Raw genomic sequence first — 24,896 nt, 5'->3', positions numbered from 1 at the left:
GTAATTGGATGAAACATGCTGTATCATATTTCACTGTTTGTTAAACTGATATATCCCACATATGATTTTGTTTTTATGTATATGTTTAATAAGAAACATATTTTTGCATTCTGTTGCCAAACCCTAAATGATAAACTGACATTTCACAGTAAACACTCCACATGCGGAGCCATTGCTAGGGTTATTATAAATCAATTATAAGGCCTTTTAGCGCCATCGTGCGGCAAGAAGGGGCGAGACTAGTGACTGACAACCCCAACGTATACGTGATTGTGACGTGATGGGGTAAACCAATAGCAAAGCACGTTGGAGAACGAGGTACGTAAGAAATAGAAGGCGGAGGTTGCCCACATCAAACATGTCTGCCGTCGTTTGCGTTCTCTGAACAAAACAAGGCTCGTGGAGAATGGCAGACGTTGGAGTTGACGAGCTTTCGCAGCTTGAGTATTTGTCTTTGGTGTCCAAGGTCTGCACGGAGCTTGACAACCATCTGGGAATAAGTGACAAAGATTTAGGTATGTATTTTTTGCCTGCGAAATGCCGCTCTAAACTAAAATCTTAGCTAACCAGCTAGCTTAGGCTAACTATGTTGTTAGCTAAGTTAGCCACAGTGTTGCCTGTTAACACTGAAACTTGGCATGCCTTTCTAATTGATGAACTTATTTCTGGACTTTTACTAGTATTGAAGGTTTTATTAATATCTCAGAATGTCTAAAATCAAAGCGTTTTAATTTTTCAAAGCTGGAGAGGAGTTCGATTAAAGTTAACGTTAGATATTGCATGTTAGCTAGCAAAGTTTACTGTACTGTTAATATCGTTTTCCCCTGATAATATATTGTTTCTTCGCTTCGCAGCTGAATTTGTAATCGACCTTGCTGAAAAACAGCCGGCCTTTGATGGATTCAAAGCTCTTTTGCTTCAAAATGGGGCCGAATTCACAGTAAGTTCAACGTTACATGCCACATCAACGGCCGCAAAATGATACAGAGTCAAGCTAACATTATCAGTTACCTGTATCTTTAGGCTTATCACTATTGTCTTTGGTTGTGTTTTTGTAGGATTCCCTCATCAGTAATTTGCTCAGGCTCATTCAGACTATGCGACCTCCATCCAAGACTTCTTCCAGCAAAGGTGAGTGAGTGTAACCATTGAGGTGCCAACGTATTAATTACTGCGGTAAACATCAACATAAATTCACTTCAAGTTACTTAACTGGTACATGTATGTGGTTCCTGTGTACAATGTTATAAAGTGTTTCTTCATACACCTCTCCTTGTGATTAATCCAAATAAAAGTGATTAATAACTCTTTCATTTCAGCCTCTGAGGCTTCGGTCAAGCCCAAGTCAGAGAAGGAGAAGTTGAAGGAGCTGTTTCCTGCGCTGTGCAGAGCAAACGATCCAGCACCAAAGGTAAGTCACTTTAATGCCTTATTTGTGGTTGTTATCTGTTTGAATTTAGATCTGCCATTTATGTTAATCCAAAACTAGGTCTAAACAAAAACATCCCCTGGTGAAAGATGAAAAGACAGTGTTTGTAACGTTTACATTTGACTGTCATTTTAGAGGCTACTAGATGAAGATGATGTGAAAGTAGCAGCTGATGCCATGAAAGAGCTGGAGATGTTTATGCCCAGTGTCAGTGGGACAGAATCCAAAAGCAGCAAAAGCAGGTAAGACAACTAGTCACTTGTCACGTCTTTATTTTCCCTCTTTATTTTTACAGGCAAGTTTTGTTTGCTTTGCTTTTATTTAGGAAGCAAAAATACAACCAACAGCAAATGTGTATTTCTACTATGAAGCTGAATTCAACTTGTCTCATTCCATGTCAAATAGAGGTTCCAATGTTTACTTTTATGTACAATTTTCAATCACTCTTGCAGGTCAGAAAAGAGCAGACGCCACAGCCGAAGTCGCAGCCGAAGCAGAGAAAGAGACAGACACAGGGACCGCGACCGTGACAGAGATCGGGACAGGGACAGGAAGAGACGGCATCGCTCTCGTTCCCGCTCCAGGTCCAGGTCTCGATCCAGAGATCGTGATAGGCACAGAGATAGAGAAAGAGAAAGGGACAGGGACAGGGACAGAGACAGAGACAGAGATCGTGGCAAAAGGAGTGGCAAGTCTTCCCGCTGGTCTGAGCGCTCACCCAGTCCTAGAAAAGATCAAGACAAAGACTCTGACCGCTGGAAGGACAAACATGTGGACCGCCCCCCACCGGAGGAGCCTTCTGTTGGTGACATCTACAACGGCAAAGTCACCAGTATCATGCAGTTTGGATGCTTTGTTCAGCTGGAGGGATTAAGGTTAGTTAAAAGTCAACAAAGTGCTATTAGCAACAAATTGACTTTACTCCATATTTGCAGCTTTGGCCACTGTTTACTGATTAAACATTCTTTTTGTGCCAATACCTGTGCATGTAGGAAACGATGGGAGGGCTTGGTCCACATTTCTGAGCTGCGTAGAGAAGGCCGGGTGGCCAACGTGGCTGATGTTGTCAGCAAAGGTCAGAGGGTCAAGATCAAGGTGCTCTCATTCACTGGCTCAAAGACCAGCCTCAGTATGAAGGTAAGAAGAACAGACAACATCCCTGTCAACTGAAATATGTCTGAATATGAATAGAAATGTTTGTGCAAAGTATGCAAAAGAGGAACAACTTGGTCCTACTTTCTTTGCCAGGACGTTGACCAGGAGACGGGAGAAGACCTGAACCCCAACAGGAGGAGGAACGTAGGCCCAGACGGAGGGGAGGAGATCTCCATGAGGAACCCTGACCGGCCGAGTAACCTGAACCTGGGCCACGCACCTGAGCTGGAGCAGGACGACACGCTGGAGCGCAAGAGGCTCACCAAAATTTCTGACCCGGAGAAGTGGGAGATCAAACAGGTGGGTGTATACAGAATGGTTTTAGACGTCAAAAACAGCTTAAGTTGAAAACATTGTCTTGTTTTGGGCTTATTTGATCACAAGTGTTTGTCTGCCCTCAGATGATTGCTGCCAACGTTTTGTCAAAAGAAGAGTTCCCTGATTTTGATGATGAGACGGGAATCCTTCCAAAAGTTGATGATGAAGAGGGTAAAATATATTTTCAACCCTTTTCAGAACCAGTTTAATATCAGTGGTTTCATTAGTAAAGCACACAAACACAGGTTTTTATGTGTAAATGAAATACTGTGGAGCATGTTTAAAGCAGCTTTTTTGCTGCATTGCACCCTTGCATGGAATGACAGTTGACTCTTAGTTTTCTGGCATTACATTTTTATGAAATCTGACTAGGAGCGGACATGGACACCTTGCTTATTGATCTTGTTAACTTTCTTTCAGATGAGGATTTGGAAATCGAGCTGGTTGAGGAGGAACCCCCGTTCCTGAGGGGACACACCAAGCAAAGCATGGACATGAGCCCCGTCAAGATTGTCAAGGTACGGTGTATGTCTGAAATATGTTAGCACACTAGTTTGTGCCTACTTTTGACACTTAAATGCAGTGTCAAATTTCCTCTGATATGTAGGAACAATTATTAGGAAAATGTGTGCTGCTTTTCCACTGGTCAAAAAACCTAGGCATTGATGGTAACACAAAACCAGTGTTGACACGCTAATCCCCGCCCCCTTTCCGGTGTGATGCAATGCTCCATCAGTAACTTCTATGGCTCCTTATCATCTCGGCTACAAATTGTGCCGTGACGCAGCAGAAAAGAGACCGACAGGAGTATACTTCACTGGTGATGGCAACAGAGACAATCAGAGACAAGGCATCTATAAGCGGGTCTTCCTGTGTCTGAAAAACCTGCGTGAACACGCTAAATTTAAGTGGGAAGGGGGTATTAGGAGCTGTTAAACACATGTGTTAGATTAATGAAAATATACACAGCATCTTTATCCTTCACTTGTCCTTTGTTTTCCACACAGAATCCAGATGGCTCCCTGTCTCAAGCAGCCATGATGCAGAGCGCTCTGGCCAAGGAGAGGCGAGAGCTGAAGCAGGCAGCACGAGAGGCAGAGATGGACTCCATCCCCATGGGGCTCAATAAACACTGGGTTGACCCGCTGCCAGATGGTTAGAAATTCATTAGACGTGCACATTAAGTATTTCTAAGTCGCAGATGTTGAAGCTGTCGTACAATTCATCAAACCGTTGTTTATCCATAAAAACATCTGCCAGCTTGTTGTTAGAATATTGATCATTTTAGCTTAAATATATATCGTTTAAGCTTTGATTATCAGAATCTATTTTGGGACGCAGACTGTGTGTTAGACCAGCTCTATGAAAACCACAGCCCAGCCTGAGTCGGACATGAGGTTTGCTCCATGACGGCATGCCGCACTCCTCCGGCTTGTGACCACTGGAGATGGTTATCTGGCTTCCTGGAGCTCGTATCTGGCCGGATGGAAGTGTTGCAATGGTTCAGTGTATGAACCACATTGCCTCAGGTGGTCTAAATGTTTTCCAAGGGTGGGGACTATCCTGCTGTAACTGTGCTGATCTGGCAGAGACGTGTATTGATGAGATTTAAGCTGAGAGAGACATTTTTTTAAAAACGCACTTCTATTCCTCTTTCACAGCTGATGGCAGGCAGATTGCAGCCAACATGAGAGGCATTGGCATGATGCCCAACGACATCCCAGAGTGGAAGAAGCACGCTTTTGGAGGCAACAAGGCCTCTTACGGAAAGAAGACCCAGCTCTCCATCCTGGAGCAGAGGGAGAGTCTGCCCATCTACAAGCTGAAGGAGCAGCTCATTCAGGTCTGTGACGCTGTGAAACAGAAAACCCAAAGGGAGTCTTTCCAGAGACTTAGCTGGATGCTTCTCCAGAGATTTATTTAATTGATTCTGATTAGGTTCTGCTGAAAATGTGATTATCCTATTACAAGCAGATGTGCAGTTTGAGATGCACTGAATGGAAACATCTGTCAAATGCAAATGACCAGATTGTGCAATTTGTGTTTAATTTGCTTCTCTATGGTGCAGATGGAGCGTTTTATTTAACAATCTTGGCAGAAATATGCTAAAGACTAAATACAGCCTTAAAGGGCCAGTTCGCTGATTTTCAACCTCAGTCCTATCATGCTATCATGGGGAGATAATGCCGTTATGGTAGGGGAAAAAAGCAGTTTGGCTCTGTGCCTTTTGGAGGACGCTATCCGCTTCTCCAACGGGCGCTGGAAAACATCTGTCAGACTACGTAAAAAGCTTGCTAAACTACACTTCCTCAATCTAGGACGCCGCCTCTGATGTCATGTCTCGTTTAGAATCGTCAGGTTTGGAATGTTGACTGCAGACCTGAAGATTTTTTTAGACGATCCACCGGTATATTCTCATCGTATTTCTGATTCTGTACCGCTCCGAGCCATTGCCTGCAGCGACATGGTACCATTTCATTCCAGCGTCTCTCGCTGGGCCGTTCCTTTCAGAGGGAGGGGCGCAATGCACGCTGGGTGTTGGAGGAATGTAGAATGGGCGAAACCACGAGCTGTTTGTACAACTTTCTCCACAGCTATGGCGCCAATTACAAATATTACTGCTTCTATGGATTACAGAGAACACCAGCTTTGACTGACAGGGGCTTTTTCTGGGGGCGGACTGCTCCTCTCAGACCGCAGTGCAGGCTGTTGATGCATATTTGTAACTGCAAGAATTTAGCAATTGTGTGACATTTTATCTTCATGTTAATCTGTTGCAGGCTGTACATGATAACCAGATCCTGATTGTAATCGGAGAGACGGGGTCCGGTAAGACCACACAGATCACTCAGTACCTGGCCGAGGCAGGTTACACCACCAGAGGAAAGATCGGCTGCACGCAGCCTCGTCGTGTGGCCGCCATGTCTGTGGCCAAGAGAGTCTCTGAGGAGTACGGTTGCTGTCTTGGACAAGAGGTGAGAGATCCTTCCTCCACTGTGTTCACAGGTACGACTTAGTTTAATCTGAAGATGGCTCATATTGATTCACATTTATTTTTTGGGTCTAGGTTGGTTACACGATCCGTTTTGAGGACTGCACCAGCCCTGAGACGGTGATCAAGTACATGACAGACGGTATGCTGCTGAGAGAGTGCCTGATCGACTCTGAACTGGGCCAGTACGCCATCATCATGTTGGACGAGGCCCACGAGAGGACGATCCACACTGATGTTCTCTTTGGTTTACTCAAGAAGGTAGGCGACATGAGCAGAGGTGTTTGCAGTATTAAATAATTGTGATAGACGAGAATAAAACAACTTTTATTTTCCTATCTCAGACTGTACAGAAGCGCACAGACATGAAGCTGATCGTAACCTCAGCTACGCTGGACGCCGTGAAGTTCTCTCAGTACTTTTATGAAGCGCCCATCTTCACCATCCCGGGAAGAACGTATCCAGTTGAGGTTCTCTACACCAAAGAACCCGAGACAGACTACCTGGATGCCAGTCTCATCACCGTCATGCAGATCCATCTGACCGAGCCTCCAGGTATGATTTTAAAGTGTAAACATGCATGTGTTCTTTTTATCAGAACCACCCGACATCCGTCCATCTCAATACTCCTCTTTTCTCTCGTCTCCGTCCAGGTGACATCCTGGTGTTTCTGACCGGACAGGAAGAGATCGACACGGCTTGTGAGATCCTGTACGAGAGGATGAAGTCGCTGGGCCCGGATGTTCCCGAGCTGATCATTCTGCCTGTTTACTCTGCTCTGCCCAGTGAGATGCAGACCAGGATCTTTGACCCTGCACCCCCAGGCAGCAGAAAGGTGCCTACGTCTAACAGCTATCTGCAGTATTTGTAAAATTGTACTATTGAATTGAATGACAGATAACAGAATTGTATGCATTTTTATAGTCTTCATCAGTCTACAGTGTTCTGAAACTGGGTTTAATAAAGAACAATGTTTCACTACTTACCTGCCTACCTGGTTGCTAGAGTCGCTCCTCGTTGAGCTACTGTATCTAGCACTATGATTTCCTTCGGGATTAATAAAGTTTTCTTATCTTATGTTTGCAAAGGAAACCTCTAATGTTATCCATGTTTGTTTCCCCTTAGGTGGTCATTGCTACCAACATTGCAGAGACATCTCTGACCATCGATGGAATCTACTACGTCGTTGATCCTGGCTTTGTCAAGCAGAAAGTGTACAACTCTAAGACCGGCATTGACCAGCTGGTGGTGACTCCTATCTCACAGGTAAAATAGAATCTCTGTCATTTTGTCAGCTAATTTGTAGCTTCCTGAATTGTTTTTTTAAACGTCTTGTTGTGAATTTCAGGCCCAGGCCAAGCAGAGGGCAGGTCGAGCCGGCAGAACAGGCCCAGGGAAGTGTTACCGACTCTACACGGAGAGAGCCTACAGAGACGAGATGCTGACGACAAACGTGCCTGAGATCCAGAGAACCAACTTGGCCAGCACTGTGCTGTCTCTGAAGGTAAACAGTCTCACTGAACTTAAATTAAGTCTAGGTTTTGATTTAACATCATACATTGGTTTAATCTTTTTAACTATGATTCTTCCTCCAGGCCATGGGCATCAACGACCTCCTTTCGTTTGACTTCATGGACGCTCCTCCCATGGAGACTCTGATCACGGCCATGGAGCAGCTCTACACTCTGGGAGCTCTGGATGATGAAGGCTTACTCACACGGCTGGGGAGAAGGGTGAGACGGGCTCACACTTGTTGGATTCCCTGCGACTGCAAAGAATGAAATCACATTTATGAGCTTTGTTTTCTAACATTAATGAATTTCTTTTCTTTTCTTCCCTCTGCATCTCTTTTAAAGATGGCTGAGTTCCCTCTGGAGCCCATGCTGTGTAAGATGTTGATCATGTCCGTCCATCTGGGCTGCAGTGAAGAGATGCTCACCATCGTGTCCATGCTGTCTGTGCAGAACGTCTTCTACAGGCCCAAGGTATGCTCAACACAAGACCCTTGCATTTTCCAAATGTAAAGATCCATACAGTTCCTTCATTGTGTGTTTTTCTTATTAATGTGTTATTACTTGCGTTACAGGACAAGCAGGCCCTCGCTGACCAGAAGAAGGCAAAGTTTCACCAGCCTGAGGGCGATCACCTGACCCTGCTGGCAGTCTACAACTCCTGGAAGAACAACAAGTTCTCCAACCCCTGGTGTTACGAGAACTTCATCCAGGCCCGCTCGCTGCGCAGAGCCCAGGACATCCGCAAACAGATGCTGGGAATCATGGACAGGTACGATCGCCACGACAACGAGGCAGTAGCACAACACATGAATCTAAAATATCTGATATTTTTCTGCTTTCTCATTAACCTTTTTATTACGCTTTCTTCCCTTTAGACATAAGCTGGATGTGGTTTCTTGTGGAAAAGCAACAGTGCGAGTCCAGAAAGCCATCTGCAGTGGTTTCTTCAGGAATGCAGCCAAGAAGGATCCTCAGGAGGGATACCGCACGCTGATAGACCAGCAGGTCGTGTACATCCACCCCTCCAGTGCTCTGTTCAACCGGCAGCCAGAATGGTACGACCGCAGCTCAAAAAAAACCATCAATAAAGCAGGAATGATGCTCAGTTTCTGAATGACAAATGTATCATTCTGCTTCTCCAATCTTCAGGGTTGTGTATCATGAGCTGGTCCTGACCACCAAGGAGTACATGAGGGAGGTGACGACCATTGATCCTCGCTGGCTGGTGGAGTTCTCTCCCGCCTTCTTCAAAGTGTCCGACCCCACGCGCCTCAGCAAGCAGAAGAAACAGCAGCGCCTGGAGCCGCTGTACAACCGCTACGAGGAGCCCAACGCCTGGAGAATCTCTCGGGCCTTCAGGCGGCGTTAACGTGTCTGATGTCATGATTCTAAAACAACAATGTTTTAACAGTGATGAAGTCGGGTGCAGCAGAGGATATGTGATGTGGGTTGATGTTTATAACATCAACACTCGACTTCCAGCTGTGTTTTCACTCCTCTTTTTTTAATTGTACACATTGTACATTTTCCCCCCCAGCAGGTCTTAAATTGTCCTCTTTGCTTCGGTGGATATTTTAGTTTCATTATTTTAGAAAATACAAATCTATTTTCGTTTGTTAGCACTCTTGAAAACTTCTGTCCTTTGCAGTTTTAAAGATAATCTTCTTTAAGGAGATTCTGCGAAAAGTGGACTATTTTTATTTTGACTGTAATTTGTAAACGCAAAATGTTCTGCCTGAAAATGACCTGATGGAATCATAATGGGACCTTTTTATGCTGCGCTTCTCAATACTTTGCTGTCAGACTGTAAGGATGGAACAAGCGTATGTGTTTGATAGATTTTGTACTATAACTGGGACAACTTTCACTCGCTTGCCTGTGTATCAGACTGTTTTGCTATACTTGCAACTATGAAAATGTGTCATTAAACGCAACGTTTTCTTAAGCCTGTTTGTATTTTTTGTGAGCGTTGAGAAGAAGATGCTGAAGTAACAGAAATGTAATATAGTTCTTAAAAGGAGATTGGGTTGTAGTAGCTCTCCACCACACAAGTCACACGAGGTTAATTGTCTAATATATTTCTTATTAAGTGTTGTATTAAAGCTCTCTTTTGGTCATTTTTGTTATCGACTCCTTCACATATCAACACGAGCTGTTCGACATCTGTCCAGCAAGTACTCAGTCAAATTAGCCTCTAATTGCCAGGGAAGTGCAAATGTGCAGCATTATACCACTCAGTACAATGTCAACCTATCCTCAAAAACATCTTGCTACGTTAGCAAGGAAGTTATTCACATCCGTTGTTGCACACAAATAAAAAGCACTTACTGCAGAATGGGATCCCTGTTTCTTTATTTCTTTTATTTAACCAGGCAAGTCATTAAGATCAAATTCTTATTTACAATGGTGGCCTGGCAAAAGGCAAAGCCTCTTGAGGGAATGGGGGTAGGGGCTAAAAAGGAAAGTTCCAAACTTTGCAGTGCATACATGGCATGCAGTCTAGCGCACAAGCACTGGGCAGGTAGTATTGTGTGTAAGCAGCTTTTTAATGTTACAGCTGGTTGAATGAGGGGGAAAATAACTCCTTTGGGCCATGTATATTTTCAACAGAATATTGTTTTCATTAAGTTAAGATCTGTTTTTTTGGAAATAATGATTCCTTGCAACCTAACTTCGGACTGCAGCTGTCAAATTATGTTAAAAGTATAATATTAACTCTTAAATGTAGACGTGTAAAAGGCGATAATAGCATCTAATGGAAATATTGAGTGAAGTCAGAATACCTAAAAAATCACCCTTCCTATAGTATTGGAGTGAATGTACGTGGTTTCATTCAACCATAATGTTTTGAAGAGTGAAAACCGTTATTTGCCAGTTGACCGCTGGGGGGCAGCAGCGCTGGAACACGTCGTTGGAGCGCAAACTAAAGAAGAAGAACCACTAGCTTTGGAGTTCAAAATAAACAGCAGAAATGGCTGCTCTAGACGAAATAGAACGCCTTGAATATTTATCTTTAGTCTCAAAGGTGTGCACGGAGTTGGAAAATCATCTGGGGATAAGCGAAAAAGATTTGGGTAACGTTACGCTACGTGACAGCATTGTTTTCTTCTTTACCTAGCTAACAGCTAGCTAGCTAACTTGCCATTGCTTAATATACCTGTATGATATCGTAAACTGTATTAATAACAAAATTAGTACAAGTGCCTAAAGATTCATTTATTTTGTGCAGCTGAATTCATCATCAGTCTGGCCGAAAAACACCCGACATTAGAGGAATTTAAAGCAGCTTTGTGTGAAAATGGAGCTGATTTCACAGTAAGTGTGCAGCTAAACAAACACCTCATTTCATGTTTGTAGCTTTAGAATCTTTTATTCCAACTAAACCCATGTTTCTATTTTCAGGATACACTTACTGAAAATTTACTCAGACTTATTCACACTATGCGACCCTTACCATCTACAAGTAAAGGTACGGACCACACATTAATAGTATGTTTTGTAATGTTACTTAACCGCTATAGGTCCACTGTTGCGTAATCTTCTCTCTGTTGTGTTTGAAAGCTCACCCAGCAGAGGTCAAACAAAAGAGTGAGAACGACAAGCTGAAAGAAAAATACCCCGCTTTATGTAAACCTGATGATCCCGTGTGGACGGTAAGGCTCACTTGATGACAGGCAACTGAATCATCATTCTCTCATGTCCATATAAGACTTTCTACAACTCTTTGTCAGAAGGAAAAATGACCAGTGGCTAGATAAAACCCTTGCAGGAGCAACCACAGTTTGCAGAAGTAATGAAATACTTACTATCTCTCCTTCAGATTCCACCTGGCCATACAGATAAAGATGATGAGCAGGTTGCAGCGGCTGCCATGAAGGAGCTGGAGATGCTCATGCCTAACTTCGGTGGAACAAGCGCTGATGACAGGTAAAAAGTAGATACCTAAAAGTTGGAAAAGAGGCTGCTCTCACTGATAAAGCTAGAGACTAGTGTAATTTATGTCATATTTTAAAATTGAATTATCCACAAAAAATAGACTTCTTTGGCTTTTACTTGCTCCTCAGGTCAGCAAAGCCTTTGCACAGCGACAGAGGTCGAGACACAGGCGGAGAACGTGGACGTAAGCGAAGCCGCTCCAGATCAAGAGACCGAGACGGAGAAGCAAACCCCAAGTGCAAAAGAAAACGTCCGTCACGCTGGAGTGACCGCCCACCGAGCCCCCCCAGAGACAATGACGGCAACAACAACAACAACAAGGATGACAGAGACACAGACCGCTGGCGTGATAGACTTGTGAATCTTCCTCCCCCGGAGGAGCCTGTTGTCGGCGACATCTACAACGGAAAAATCAGCAGTATTATGCAGTTTGGCTGTTTTGTGCAGTTAGAAGGTCTCAGGTAAGTACGCTGAATGGCGTCTTTTCAGCAGTGCACACCAACACAGTGAGAGACCAGCATGTCTTAAAACATATGATGTTGTTCGGGATTTCAATGTTGCTTGTTTGTCTTGTTTTTTATAAAGACAAGTGCCGTCATGATATCAAACACCTTAAGCCAGAAACTTAAGTTAAAATGCAAAGACTGCAAAGAGATTGCATGTTAGGTTGCATTCAGGTTTAGTTTTTCTTTCATGTTTAAACTACGTTGCTAACCAGCGATGTTTACCCGCTACTGTCTGCAGAAAACGCTGGGAGGGCCTGGTGCACATCTCAGAGCTGCGCAAAGAAGGACGAATAGCCAATGTGGCGGATGTGGTCGCCAAAAACCAAAAAGTGAAGGTTAAAGTGCTCTCATTCACCGGGACCAAAGCCAGCCTTAGCATGAGGGTGAGTCATGTACACACAGGTAGAGCTGGTTTGTTAACCAAACCTTAAGGAGTCCAGAGAAATCCAGTTTAAGGCAGTTAGATGTGCAAAGTAATGAAGTCCTGAAAAACTTTCCTTTCTGTCTTTTTATCCCCTCGAATGTAAAAGTTACAAGTTGAAGTACCTTGACAAATGTTTTTCTCTTTAAAACACCAGTAATTCTTCTTTGTATTTTAGTTATTGTTTATAAGTTTGTGACTGAAGGTGGATAATAAATTATAATGAATTGTTCCTTACTGATTCTGCTGCCAGGATGTGGACCAGGTCACAGGCGAGGACCTGAATCCCAATCGGAGAAGAAACCTGGACACTGGAAGCGGAGAGGAAGCGATGAGGAACCCCGACCGCCCCGCTGAAACCAGCATGGTGGAGTTAGAGGAAAACACAACCGAACGCAAACGGCTCACCAAGATCACCGACCTTGAGAAGTGGGAAATTAAACAGGTATTGTTAAATACTTATAAGGGTTGGTATCTGCCTTGGCTGTTGAAACATTCAGTTTAAAAGTGTTTTTCTCTCTTTAAGATGATTGCAGCAAATGTTCTGCCACGAGAAGAGTTCCCGGAGTTTGACGAGGAGACGGGAATCCTTCCCAAAATTGATGATGATGAAGGTAAAACGCTACACTTTGTTCGCTGTATGTATTTGCAAAGTCAAAGTGCACGAAAGTATCCATCCTTTATCTTCACTTCACAGATGAAGATCTGGATATCGATCTGGTGGAGGAGGAACCACCGTTCCTGAGGGGACAGACTAAATGGACCATGAATCTGAGCCCAGTGAAGATAGTAAAGGTAAATATCAAGACTCCAGGAAGTGTTCAGTCTGTCATGCAAATAATATCTTCATCATGGCTGAAAAGCACAAGGTACTATCTTTTAAGGCTTCAGTATCCCTCTCTCAATGTCCTTTAGGCTGGCTTTGGTCTAATCCGAATCAGAAATACTTTATTTATCCCCCGGGGGAAATTCGGGATGAAAAGGAGAGGCGACCAGAACTCTCTCTAATAGCATGTCGAGAGAGGGCACAGCTTCAGGACGTTACAAGAGAAAAATAAACTGTTAACTATAATAATAATAATAATAAACTAAAAAGAATACGACTAAATAAAGGAAACAAACTGTAACAGGCTGTACGCGCGGTCGGCGCACCCGCACTGAGATTGCACTAAATCTCTCAGTTTGAAGCCACTGATGGCCGTGATCAGAAGAGGGATTCTTCCTGGTGTCTGTGTCTCATTCAGAAAGGTTGAAAATGTAAGGTATAGAATATAAGAGCAGCTAAAGAGATATATGTAGGGGTAATTGCATGAAGTGGAACAAGTATAACTGACACCGCCTCTCGCCCGATGACAGCCAGGATAGGCTCCAGCCCAGCGACCCTGAACAGGATAAGCGGTATAGATAATGGATGGATGTAGATACCTGGCGTTTGCGCTGTAAAAACTGATGTTGGTATGATGATGACAGAGAAACAATTGTTTTCATGTCGTCCTTCAGAATCCAGACGGCTCCCTCTCCCAGGCGGCCATGATGCAGAGCGCTCTCTCCAAGGAGAGAAGAGAGCTGAAGCAGGCGGCTCGCGCAGCAGAGATGGACTGCATCCCTACGGGTCTCCACAAGAACTGGATAGACCCCATGCCTGATTGTAAGGACCCTGCTCACACATTTTCATGATAAAGCAAACACGTTTTTGACGAGGCTTTAGATAGATAAGTGTGCAGCCCTGTCAGGGGAGCAAACGACTTTCATCCGGAAATAAATTAAAAAGCAGAAATTTTAAATGAAGAACATTTAACCATCTGCCTTGTGCCAGGCCTATTACACAGTAACAATGTCCCCATGACATGGCTGGAGATGGTTATCTAGCTTCCCTCTCACTGGAAGGGAAGGCACACACATAATGTCATAATGCACTGTGACTCTGTCTTCCGTAGCCTGAGGGGATATCGGAGGCTCAAGATGTTCCTTCCGCCCCGGCTCCTACCTCTGACTCAGTTTAATACGAAAAAAAGCTTGTTGGGAACTTCAGTATCAGCGTAGTTCATCTTGATTAAATAAAATGGTAGTTTCCAGGAGGTTGGGGGTGTATCTCGCCGGAACTTGCCATTTGGGACTCAATGTTCTTCTCCTGCACAGATGAAGGAAGGCAGATCGCTGCCAACATGAGAGGCATTGGTGCGATGCCTCTTGATCTTCCGGCGTGGAAAAGATACGCCTTCGGAGGGAACCAGGTGTCGTATGGCAAGAAGACTGAACTTTCCATCCTGCAGCAGAGAGAGAGCCTGCCCATTTTTAAGCTGAAGGAGCAGCTTGTTCAGGTACGAGCGGTGGGGAGATAAGTGCACTAGTGGAAGGGATGCATGGTAACATTGAGAGTATGCACATTTTGAAGTGTGTTTTTTAAATCTGCATACACCTGGGCCATCACAAGAATAGAATGAGTAAAATGTTCTACTGCAGAAGAGACTAAATCATCTCTGCAAGTAGGGGAAAACAATTTGTGCATGTTTAAGCATCGGAAACACCCAAAATGATTTGCAAAATTTAGTGCATTCCTAATTAACGCTCTACAAAAACATTATAACATTTATACAGTTATAACACACTTAAACACCTTGCCAATTCCCTCTCTCTCTCTTGACAGGCTGTCCACGACAATCAGATCCTGATTGTAGTTGGAGAAACTGGCTCCGGTAAGACCACACAGATCACTCAGTACCTGGCAGAAGCTGGCTACACCGCCCGCGGGAAGATCGGCTGCACGCAGCCTCGTCGTGTGGCCGCCATGTCCGTGGCCAAGAGAGTCTCTGAGGAGTTTGGTTGCAGATTAGGCCAAGAGGTGAGAGATCTACTTTATCAAAACAGGAGATTCTTATACCCCTCTCCCACTGAAATTAGTGCGTTGATGCAGGTTTTTCAGACCCGGGAAGACCCGCTAATAGATGTCTATTGTCTCTTTCCCACTGACAGTGGAGTATACTCCTGTCACTGTCTGACGCCACACACGTGCTGGAAACAGAAGATGTTACAGTGGTTAGGTCTTCATTGGTCATTCAGTCTATTTATCCAACTCAGCGGCGATTAAGTTGGAACGATGTATGAGACAGGCAGAGTTTGTAGCTGAGATGACGAGGAGTCGAAGAAGTTACGGAACGTAGCATCGTGCCGGAAAGGGGGCGGAGATTAGCGTGTCGACACAGGTTTTGTGTTCCCATCAATGCCGATCGGAGCCAGGGCGATAATTACCCGGGTCTACTGCAGAGTCATGTGACCCGGGTCTGTATGCCGATTGTAACCTTTCCCATTAAGCAGCAGATTTTTTGAGCAGTGGGTTCGAGAGAGCATTTCCTCTCTCCTGTAGCATTAACCCATTTATCTTTCACCCCAGGTGGGCTACACCATCCGCTTTGAGGACTGCACCTGCACAGAGACGGTGATCAAGTACATGACACATGGCATGCTGCAAAGGGAGTGTCTGATTGATCCCGACATGAGTCAGTATTCCCTCATTATGCTCGATGAGGCCCATGAGAGAACAATCCACACCGATGTGCTGTTTGGTCTCCTCAAGAAGGTATTTTACTCAACAAACCGTACTTTACTTTTTAAAGAATAATAATACGACTTCATTACACACACGACCTTCCTCTGTCTCTGTTAGACGATACTGAAACGCAAAGACATGAAGCTCATCGTCTCCTCGGCGACACTGGATGCTGTCAAGTTCTCCCAGTATTTCTTTGAAGCTCCCATCTTCACCATCCCAGGAAGAACGTTCCCCGTGGAGATCCTTTACACCAAAGAGCCTGAGACGGACTACCTGGATGCCGGTCTCATCACAGTCATGCAGATCCATTTGACCGAGCCCCCAGGTACCAAGTCTTGTTTCTATCGGACAAAATGATTTGAGTGATCAATATGTAGAGGAAACAAACATTCCTTTTCTCCTTGTCCTTTGTGCAGGTGACATCCTGGTGTTTCTGACCGGACAGGAAGAGATCGACACGGCTTGTGAGATCCTGTACGAGAGGATGAAGTCGCTGGGGCCGGATGTTCCTGAGCTGATCATTCTGCCTGTTTATTCTGCTCTGCCCAGTGAGATGCAGACCAGGATCTTTGACCCTGCACCCCCAGGCAGCAGGAAGGTACCGGACAGTTCTTTTACTTTCATCTCCAAGTTCCAAAATCTTAAAGAGTGATTCATTTTTAAATCTAATTCTGTTTCCAACAGGTCATCATTGCCACGAACATCGCTGAGACGTCCCTGACAATCGATGGAATCTACTACGTGGTCGACCCTGGTTTTGTTAAACAGATAGTGTATAATTCCAAGTCGGGCATCGACCAGCTGGTGGTGACTCCCATATCGCAGGTAAATTTAACACAATCATTCATATACATTCAGGGGGGAATTCACTAAAGGATTGCGTGGCTTTTGTCGCCCGCTAAACCTGTGCAAATGACACAAGTGCGCTGCTGTGCTTTGATGCTGTTTGCGTGTATTTCAATGAGTCATTAGGGAAACATTTGGGGCAAATTTTTCGAGTCGAGTTGCTGTTGCACGCATTTATATAACTTAAGCTGAGTTACAGACAGTTAAACTAGTAAACACCTGTCGAGTCTAAACTAGAAGAGCTGCCCCCTCCTCTCCCTGCTCATCGATCTGTGACAGGAGTTGAGGTCCGTCAGTGTGCTCTCATCTACTGCCTGAGAGCACAGACGGCTCCTCTCAACAATCAGACGCCAAACAAGAGCAAACTGCACGGATCAGCAAAACTTTACGGCCGTGTTTGCGCTTGAATATCATCAGTCCAATCTGCTTTGTGAATCAGACCTTGAGGCTGAGCAGATAGCGGGAACAAATGAATTTACAGAGCTATCAGCGGATGCAATTCATTCTTAGTGAACAGTGGACAAAGATATGATAGAAATAAATGCCTCTTTGTCTTTTCAGGCCCAGGCCAAGCAGAGGTCTGGTCGAGCCGGCAGAACAGGCCCAGGGAAGTGTTACCGACTCTACACGGAGAGAGCCTACAGAGACGAGATGCTCACGACAAACGTGCCTGAGATCCAGAGAACCAACTTGGCCAGCACTGTGCTGTCTCTGAAGGTGATGAACGCCTCACTATCCATCTTATGTGATATATCTGCAGGCATGTAAGCCTTCCTGCACATTCCTCCTGATACACAAATAAGAGAGCATACTAGATGTCTTTTTATGGAACCACCCTGGTTGTTACAAGTCAGAAAAGAGATTAAAGGAAAGCTCTAATTACTTTCTTTGCCTGTTCTTTTTTTCCTCATCACTTTGTTGCTGGATATAATATCCCCTCCTCCAGGCCATGGGCATCAACGACCTCCTCGCATTCGACTTCATGGACGCTCCTCCCATGGAGACCCTGATCACGGCCATGGAGCAGCTCTACACTCTGGGAGCTCTGGATAATGAAGGCTTACTCACACGGCTGGGGAGACGGGTGAGGCCAGTAGGAAAACCTTGCTGCGTTAAAACCTTTAAATGGCTTTAATTATATTAATGATTTTATCCACTTTTGACTGACTGTTGTTCAGATGGCTGAGTTCCCTCTGGAGCCGATGCTGTGTAAGATGTTGATCATGTCCGTCCATCTGGGCTGCAGTGAAGAGATGCTCACCATCGTGTCCATGCTGTCTGTGCAGAACATCTTTTACAGACCAAAGGTATACGATCAGACTGACATGCTGTTTTCTCTTCAGATATTTGGTAGGAAAACAACATAAAAGCATTTTTCAAGGCACCAACATGGAATAACAAGTATCGGATTCGATGCTTCATCGAAACACACAAAAACAAAATTCAATCCTCCGTTTCCAGGACAAGCAGGCCCTCGCCGACCAGAAGAAGACAAAGTTCTTCCAGCTTGAGGGCGATCACCTGACCCTGCTGGCGGTCTACAACTCCTGGAAGAACAACAAGTTCTCCAACCCCTGGTGTTTCGAGAACTTCATCCAGGCCCGCTCCTTGAAGAGAGCTCAGGACATCCGTAAGCAGATGCTGAGCATCATGGACAGGTACGTGTGTTTACAGTTACCTCATAGTGTGTGGAGTGGTAGGTAACATGTGATATATAAAATATGCAATGATGTATTTAAGTGTATGCCGGACTTAATCAAACTTAATCTTTACATGATCTCTTTTTATTTAATGCAGATAATCCATTTAAAATGTCATATTTAAATACTAACCGACACTAAATATTCCTTAGACACAAGCTGGACGTTATAACGTGTGGGAAAGCGTCGATGCGAGTCCAGAAAGCTATTTGCAGCGGTTTCTTCAGGAACGCTGCCAGGAAGCACCCCCATGATGGGTACCGTACCCTGATCGACCAGCAGGTGGTGTACCTCCACCCCTCCAGCACGCTCTTCAACCGCCAGCCAGAGTGGTGAGTCCTAACAATGCGGGGATAATGTGAAGATTGTTCCATGTCTCACTAATTTCATGTAGACAAACTGTTGTTGTGTGTTCCTGTAGAAGGATTGTATAATGTATATAATGTTATGGTTAGTTTATAAGTTAAGTGAAAGGAAGTTCATCAACACAACTACAAAACCGTCACTAAATGCAGCTTCTTAAATGTTAAGTTTTGCTCAGAGTATGTTTGAATTTGGGGTTTTTAATTACTTTTTTTTAATGATTAATCAGTTAAAGTTCTTTGAGGGCACTTTCACACCTAAAGTCTGTTTGTTTGGTCCGAATCAAAGACTGTTACAAAGCTGCATTTTGCCTCGTTGGGTTTGTGTTCACCGACAGCCTTTACCAGAGGACCAAACGTTTGAATGCGCAGAGAAACTGATTGGTCAGAATTTCTCCCTGATGTAAAGAGAGAGAGAGAGAGAGCGCTCCTCAATCACACTCAACACAATCGCGACTTTAATGTTTTTTTGTTTTTACTTCTTTTTTTACCGACATTGTTCCACAGTTCGATCAGCTCCACTCTCCTTTAGTTTCTCACTGCACAGTTTGAACACCTCCGTGTTCTCGTACGTTTCCACAAGCGTTTGTGAAATAGTTTGGTCAGCACATATTTCTATTTCCTCGTCGCTCCCACGCGTCTGTCCTCGACTCATCTTGCTGCCTGGCTGCGTGGCTGTCTCTGCGAGTGTCAGCACCCGTTAACCCACAATGCACAGTGATTTTGGTTTGCTTCCTATATTAGGTCCTACTTTAAGTTGATTTATGTTCTCACCTGAATCGGACCGGACCGTGGTGAATTTGAAAACGGGCCGAGTCTCGTCTTTTTCTTGCGCACCATGGTACGGTGGTTTGGTCTGCACCAGAGTTTGGATGCATGTTCTCACCTGTTCAAACGAACCGGTTAAGTTTGGACCAAAGCTGTCAGGTGTGAAAGCACCCTAAGTGATTAAACTGAAAGGCTGAGTCAGATTTTTTCAGAAATAACAATATAAAATGAGCCGCTAGCAGTGAGTGGCAGTGTCTATACATACAGACATCCTGCTCTCTGCCTGTATGTTGCTGAGCTCTAAATGTTTGTGGCTTTCAACCTTTGTGCAGTGGGTTTTTAACAGCACTCAGGTGTGAAGTCAGGACTCTATGAAAACGTAGCGACCAGGTGCCAGGTCATTAGAACGCAGCAGAGAGGAAGCTCCTGAAGCCGATGAGTCTGGGAGGAGGGGCCAACTGAATATGTGTTTACAAAATGCCACTCGTTTCCCAATATAGTTAAATAGTTGAAAAGAGTGAATCATTTATGGAATGAATGAACAGCTATTTATTGTTAATGAAACAATCATCCTGTCATCCTCAGGCTCGTTTACCATGAGCTGGTGCTGACCACCAAGGAGTACATGCGTGAGGTGACCACCATCGACCCGCGTTGGCTGGTGGAGTTTGCGCCGGCTTTCTACAGAGTCGGGGACCCCACCCGCCTCAGCCGGCAGAAGAGAATGCAGAAACTGGAACCTCTCTACAACCGATACGAGGAACCCAACGCCTGGAGGATCTCCCGCGCCTTCAGACGCCGCTGAAGATGTGCTGTGCCTTAAACTGAAACCAGGTGGACAAAAATCCTGATACACACACTGACTGAGCAGCTGACGGCTGAAAAGACACTTTGGGTTCTTATATTTGATAACCTTCGGATGGTAATTAAACCTTAATTATTCGTCTCGAATGGTTTTCACAATATTTTTAATTTCTTACTTCAGTAAAACATTTTGCTGTCATTACCGTTATCAGGTGGTAGCTCTGAAGTTGGTCAATATTTCCTGTATTGTATTTTCTATGAAATATTTCACATACAGTTGATTTCAGATTTATTTTAAATTGTATTGTTGCTGTTTGTTTTTTGATAACTGCAGATAAACACTAACTGCACTTTTAATCGCTGCTGTCTCTGAATCATCCCGTCTGATCTGCATGGACATGGGCTTTTCGTCCGTTTAATCGATCAAGAGAAATCTCCTGATAAGCTTAGTTCAGCACAAACCTCCTTTTAAAGACCCCCTCCAGGGAAAACTCAGTGTTTAACCTTGTGAACATCTCCATGTGCTGTTCTTCATGTGCTACAAGACATATCAGGGACAACATGAGCAGTCATCTCCATGGCTGGGCCTGTCTGCTTTTAAACTGCAGTGTACCAAGGACAGGCTGAACAACACGTTTTCAGATCGGCAGGGTTTGTGATGTCACAAACCTAAGGAGCCAATCCCGTTAATGGACGGGGTGCAACCTGTGGCGACCACTCTGGCGATGAGCGAGCTAGCTGTATCGTCATTTTTGCAAACTGACTGCTAACGTTACTAAACTAATAACTAAAATGTTTTCTGCGTTAGCATCAGGGTTTGTTTTTGTTCACCATAAACCTCCTCACTCATAAAGACGGACACGTTAAAAAGACACACATGCGACTGAAAAGAAAAGTCTGGACTTCAGTTTGCGTATTATTATTATGGGTATTTATTAAGCAATCTCTTCAACCACAATCATGTTTCTGGATTGAACAGGCCTCGAATGTGAGAGGAATGCAGCTCTTAAAAACAAAACAAAAAAAATCCCTAATGAGATTAATTTAAAACAAAAACACCATAGCCTTATATACAAGTGGATGGGGTGGGCATGTGCAAGAGGTGCGTGGGGTCTCAGGGTATGTATGATGATGGGTCGGTACAACAGGAAGATTTCTGAAGGTGGGAAAAGAGGGAGGGAGGGGGGCTGGCTTTAGTACATGTAGCCTTTGGAGTAGGGCTGTGGGCCCATGTTTTGGGGGGCTTGTTCTGTGGTGTAGGGCACTCCCTCATCCAGGTGGGACAGGGGCACCGTGTCCTCCTCGTTGACGTAGCGCTCGAACTCGGCCTTCAGGCTGGGCCGCTGATTGTCGGGGAAGGCCAGAGAGATGAGGGCCTCGGGCTCGCACACAAACTTGTAAACATAGCGTTCCCCCGCCACCTGCAGAGAGAGCGAGCGAGAGAGAGAGAGAGGGGAGGGTGTGAGTCATGTAGGAATATCACACACACAACACAACTCTTGTTCAGATGTGCTCTCTTCCAGGTGCGTAACAGAGGTGTGTTTTTCCACCTCTGGTTCTTTCTGTTCCAGGATTGTTGGAAACTTGTTGCTATCTAGAGAAACAGCCTGCGTTTCCACAAGTTTTTAATGAAACTATTAAGGTCGGTGTTGGAAATCACACAGGAAATACACAACTGTAGCAACGAGGCAGATTTCACATACTCTACACCGTTAAAGAAATTAGGTGCACGAACAGGAACTGAACCAGTTTTATGTTGGTGGAATATTTGTGCATATTTGTCTACGTCCAGCCTTTGTTAAACAGACGTAAGCTCCTTTCACACACGCTGCACTCCTGAACATTTCCTGACAGTACCCGGGTGGGCTGCATGTGTGAACGTACACGGCTGAATATTTGACCCCGAATTTACCCAGACATGTCTCTCCCTACATGCAGCTGCTCTGTTGACATTCATCCTGAGCTGCACGTTTTACTAAGTTGCCCAAAAACAACAAACAAAAACAACAAGCGATCTCGTTCTCACAGCAGCAGGTGAGCAGCGCGTGAAGGAGGCGTGTTGTCAGAGACGTTACGTGTGGAAACGATCAAACCCGACTAATGAGGCTAACACCACAAAGCTGCACTTAAATACTGACCTTTTTTTTTTTTTTTTTAGAGAGATTTTAACAGGATGCATTTACAGGAGGGACCAGCGAACGTGTGTGTGTGTTTAGTTTTTTCTGACGAGCATGTGGGAGACGCTGCTCCAGGTATTGGGAGAGACCGTGAGTTAATCGATCGTGGATGACGATCTTTTTGGCAGATAGAAAAGACACATGACAGAATTAGTCGCCAAATATACTTGCCCCCCTCCCAGCCCCCGACAGGGAAAAATCTCCGCTGTGTGGGGCGTATGTGTAAGGGTAATGTCGGGGTCAGACGGTCCTGAAATTTTCAGGAAAATGTGCGAAATCCGCTTTTATGTGGTTTATGCCTGTTTAGAAATCGAGTAAATAATCACATCTGCATCACAGAACAGGAGTCGATGCCATGGCCCAGTTCTAATAATCTCTCTGTTGTCATTCAGCTGTGATTGGTTGATTTAGTCGAATCAATCAGCATTTAATTTGACTCAAACTGCAACCTAGTTTTGCTCATTTCATTCTGCCCAACATCAGAAACATTTTATCTTAATAAAGCTGTGCACAAAGTATCAGCTGGTTAGAGAAGGTGATATAAGTGAACCTGCAGCAGTTACTCTACTATGAATGCAGAAGAGAGCTGGATGAGTTTCTTGAGATAAAAGGACAAAGAGTTGGTTTTGTACCTTCTGCATGATTCCCTTCTCGTAGTAATAGCGCAGAGAGCGGCTGAGCTTGTCGTAGTTCATGGCTGGACGGTTCTTCTGCATCCCCCACAGCCTGGCGACCTGAGGAGCAGACAGCAGGAGAGGAAATGTCTGTGGTTACACTTCTGGCAGCGTTTCATATTAAAGTCTGGTGTTATTTGCATGAATGTGAAGGGCTTAAGGACACAGCCTTCTTTAAGTGACACGTCAACAGAGGAGAATTGTCTGTGTCAGCGCTTTTCCCCCTGAAATTCATATTCCCAAAATCATAATCAGACACAGTTGTGTGTATTTCCTTCCTCTGACCACTAGAGGTCCTCGGTGGAGAGTCAAAAGCCCTCTCTGTTCTCTAACTCAACAGCGTCAACATGCCAAGACCAGGGCGAGTCCCCACATGTGGATTCACTTCCTTTTTATGTAACCCATTACCACTTGAATGCAACCAGAGTCCCACAGTGTTCGCAGTGAAATAGGAGTCATGGCTGGTTGTCAGAGGCAGGCCATGAAATACACCCCCCAACCCAAAACTGAACCCTCAGCCGACGCGGGACCACTAACTCTGATCGGGAAATTAGTGTCGCACAACCACACGCAGGCAGGGGGGGAGTAAATCAAGTTATTTTGTAACGCTGAGCGATCTTTCTGTTGACAAACAAGTGAGATAGTGGAGGAAAGTGTAAATCTGAGGGGGAGGGGGGGCACGCTGAGATTCATGACTCAGGAAGAGACAGGTTGTATCCCACAGTGGCCATCAAGCCAGCAGCCCTGTTTGATCTCTGAGTGTGCTCTCAGCTCTAATTGCTCTTGTAAAACTCTTACCCCATCCATTTTTAATGTACAGTAAAAAGATAATGGAAAACACAGTATAGACCTGCCCGTATTAGGACCCACCTAAAAGGACGCCGTCTGGCTCGTCCAATCAAATTGCAGACTTAAACATCGCAGAAATGTCTCGACTATAGAAATGTGAGGAGGCGAGCGAGAACGGGGGGTGTTGGATGATTCTGTGATCGCACGCTTGTCCTTCATTTATCAATCCAGAGTTTCACGTGTTGAATAATGAATGTGGAGCTAATGGAAGATGGATAAGAGTACGGACCTGCGAGGAAAGTGGCCAAATCTCACCTCTAATCTCTCTAATCTAGGTAGCGCCTTCAAACCCTGCAAACATAAATTAATTCCCAGAATAACTCCTGTGCTGTTCTTATCAGAGTCATATTGATGTCATGATCTCTATCAACACTTCTCCACTATCAGTGGACGAGGCCGTGCAGTAATGCAGGCTAAAAATAGTGCTGATGTACTTCACGTTGTATCTCTTTAACTTAGACACGCTTTGGCCTTATTGTGAAAAATAAAAATATTAAATATTAGCAGCAGTAAAATCCAATAAAATGAGGTGTGTCTCATTTGTCCAGGTTGATTTGAGGACAGTAGGTCACATGACATAGAAGCTATTGAAAAAAAAAGTTAATTTTATCATAAAAATATTAATATAAAATAGACAAAGTGCTTTAAGCCAATATCATTGGGTGTGCCTTATTTGTCAAAGTGAGTGTTAACATCTGACATTGCTTTGAGGACCCTGGGTCACATGACATGAAAAAAAAAAAAACCTTTAATTTTTATTAAAAATGTAATTAAAAGTAGAAAAAGTGATAAAATCCAGTGTGACGAAGTGAGTATTAAGATGTGACACTGATTTGAGGACAGTAGGTCATTATATAGGTCGCCTTATACAACTCAAAACAATGCAAGAAATTCA

General features: G+C 44.4%; 3 protein-coding genes across 3 annotated transcripts in view; 2 read left to right on the top strand and 1 right to left on the bottom strand.

Annotated features, from left to right (window-relative positions):
* Positions 1-364: 364 nt before the first annotated feature.
* On the top strand, positions 365-9,353 carry LOC138593125 (ATP-dependent RNA helicase DHX8). Its single transcript, XM_069663986.1, has 23 exons — positions 365-515; positions 855-940; positions 1,059-1,131; positions 1,320-1,411; positions 1,565-1,671; positions 1,882-2,304; positions 2,422-2,566; positions 2,678-2,884; positions 2,986-3,073; positions 3,323-3,420; positions 3,910-4,057; positions 4,564-4,745; positions 5,683-5,877; positions 5,970-6,155; positions 6,239-6,449; positions 6,548-6,729; positions 7,020-7,160; positions 7,243-7,398; positions 7,490-7,627; positions 7,751-7,879; positions 7,981-8,177; positions 8,284-8,463; positions 8,558-9,353. Exons 1-23 carry the CDS (start codon positions 407-409, stop codon positions 8,775-8,777), a joined length of 3,693 nt encoding a protein of 1,230 aa, XP_069520087.1. The 5' UTR covers positions 365-406; the 3' UTR covers positions 8,778-9,353.
* Positions 9,354-10,356: 1,003 nt separating this feature from the next.
* LOC138593114 (ATP-dependent RNA helicase DHX8-like) lies at positions 10,357-20,606 on the top strand. The gene is made up of 23 exons (XM_069663971.1): positions 10,357-10,482; positions 10,638-10,723; positions 10,811-10,877; positions 10,970-11,061; positions 11,229-11,335; positions 11,473-11,805; positions 12,089-12,233; positions 12,525-12,716; positions 12,798-12,885; positions 12,969-13,066; positions 13,772-13,919; positions 14,411-14,592; positions 14,919-15,113; positions 15,663-15,848; positions 15,936-16,146; positions 16,238-16,419; positions 16,506-16,646; positions 17,229-17,384; positions 17,614-17,751; positions 17,846-17,974; positions 18,129-18,325; positions 18,520-18,699; positions 20,083-20,606. Exons 1-23 carry the CDS (start codon positions 10,380-10,382, stop codon positions 20,300-20,302), a joined length of 3,576 nt encoding a protein of 1,191 aa, XP_069520072.1. The 5' UTR covers positions 10,357-10,379; the 3' UTR covers positions 20,303-20,606.
* A 609-nt stretch (positions 20,607-21,215) lies between these two features.
* The window catches only part of etv4 (ETS variant transcription factor 4), a 36,711-nt gene continuing 33,030 nt past the window's right edge, over positions 21,216-24,896 (bottom strand). The window contains exons 11-12 of the mRNA XM_069663969.1: positions 23,111-23,212; positions 21,216-21,722 (exon numbers count right to left, since the gene is read on the bottom strand). Of these exons, the coding sequence (XP_069520070.1) occupies positions 21,495-21,722; positions 23,111-23,212 (330 nt within the window). The 3' untranslated portion in view covers positions 21,216-21,494. The remainder of the gene's footprint in view (positions 21,723-23,110; positions 23,213-24,896) is intronic.

This window comes from Semicossyphus pulcher, unplaced genomic scaffold (assembly GCF_022749685.1).
Source record: "Semicossyphus pulcher isolate SPU_LCO1_2020_fin unplaced genomic scaffold, fSemPul1.0.p SCAF_16, whole genome shotgun sequence".
NCBI classification, from domain to species: Eukaryota; Metazoa; Chordata; class Actinopteri; order Labriformes; family Labridae; genus Semicossyphus; species Semicossyphus pulcher.
This window is presented reverse-complemented; position numbering and strand designations above follow the sequence as displayed.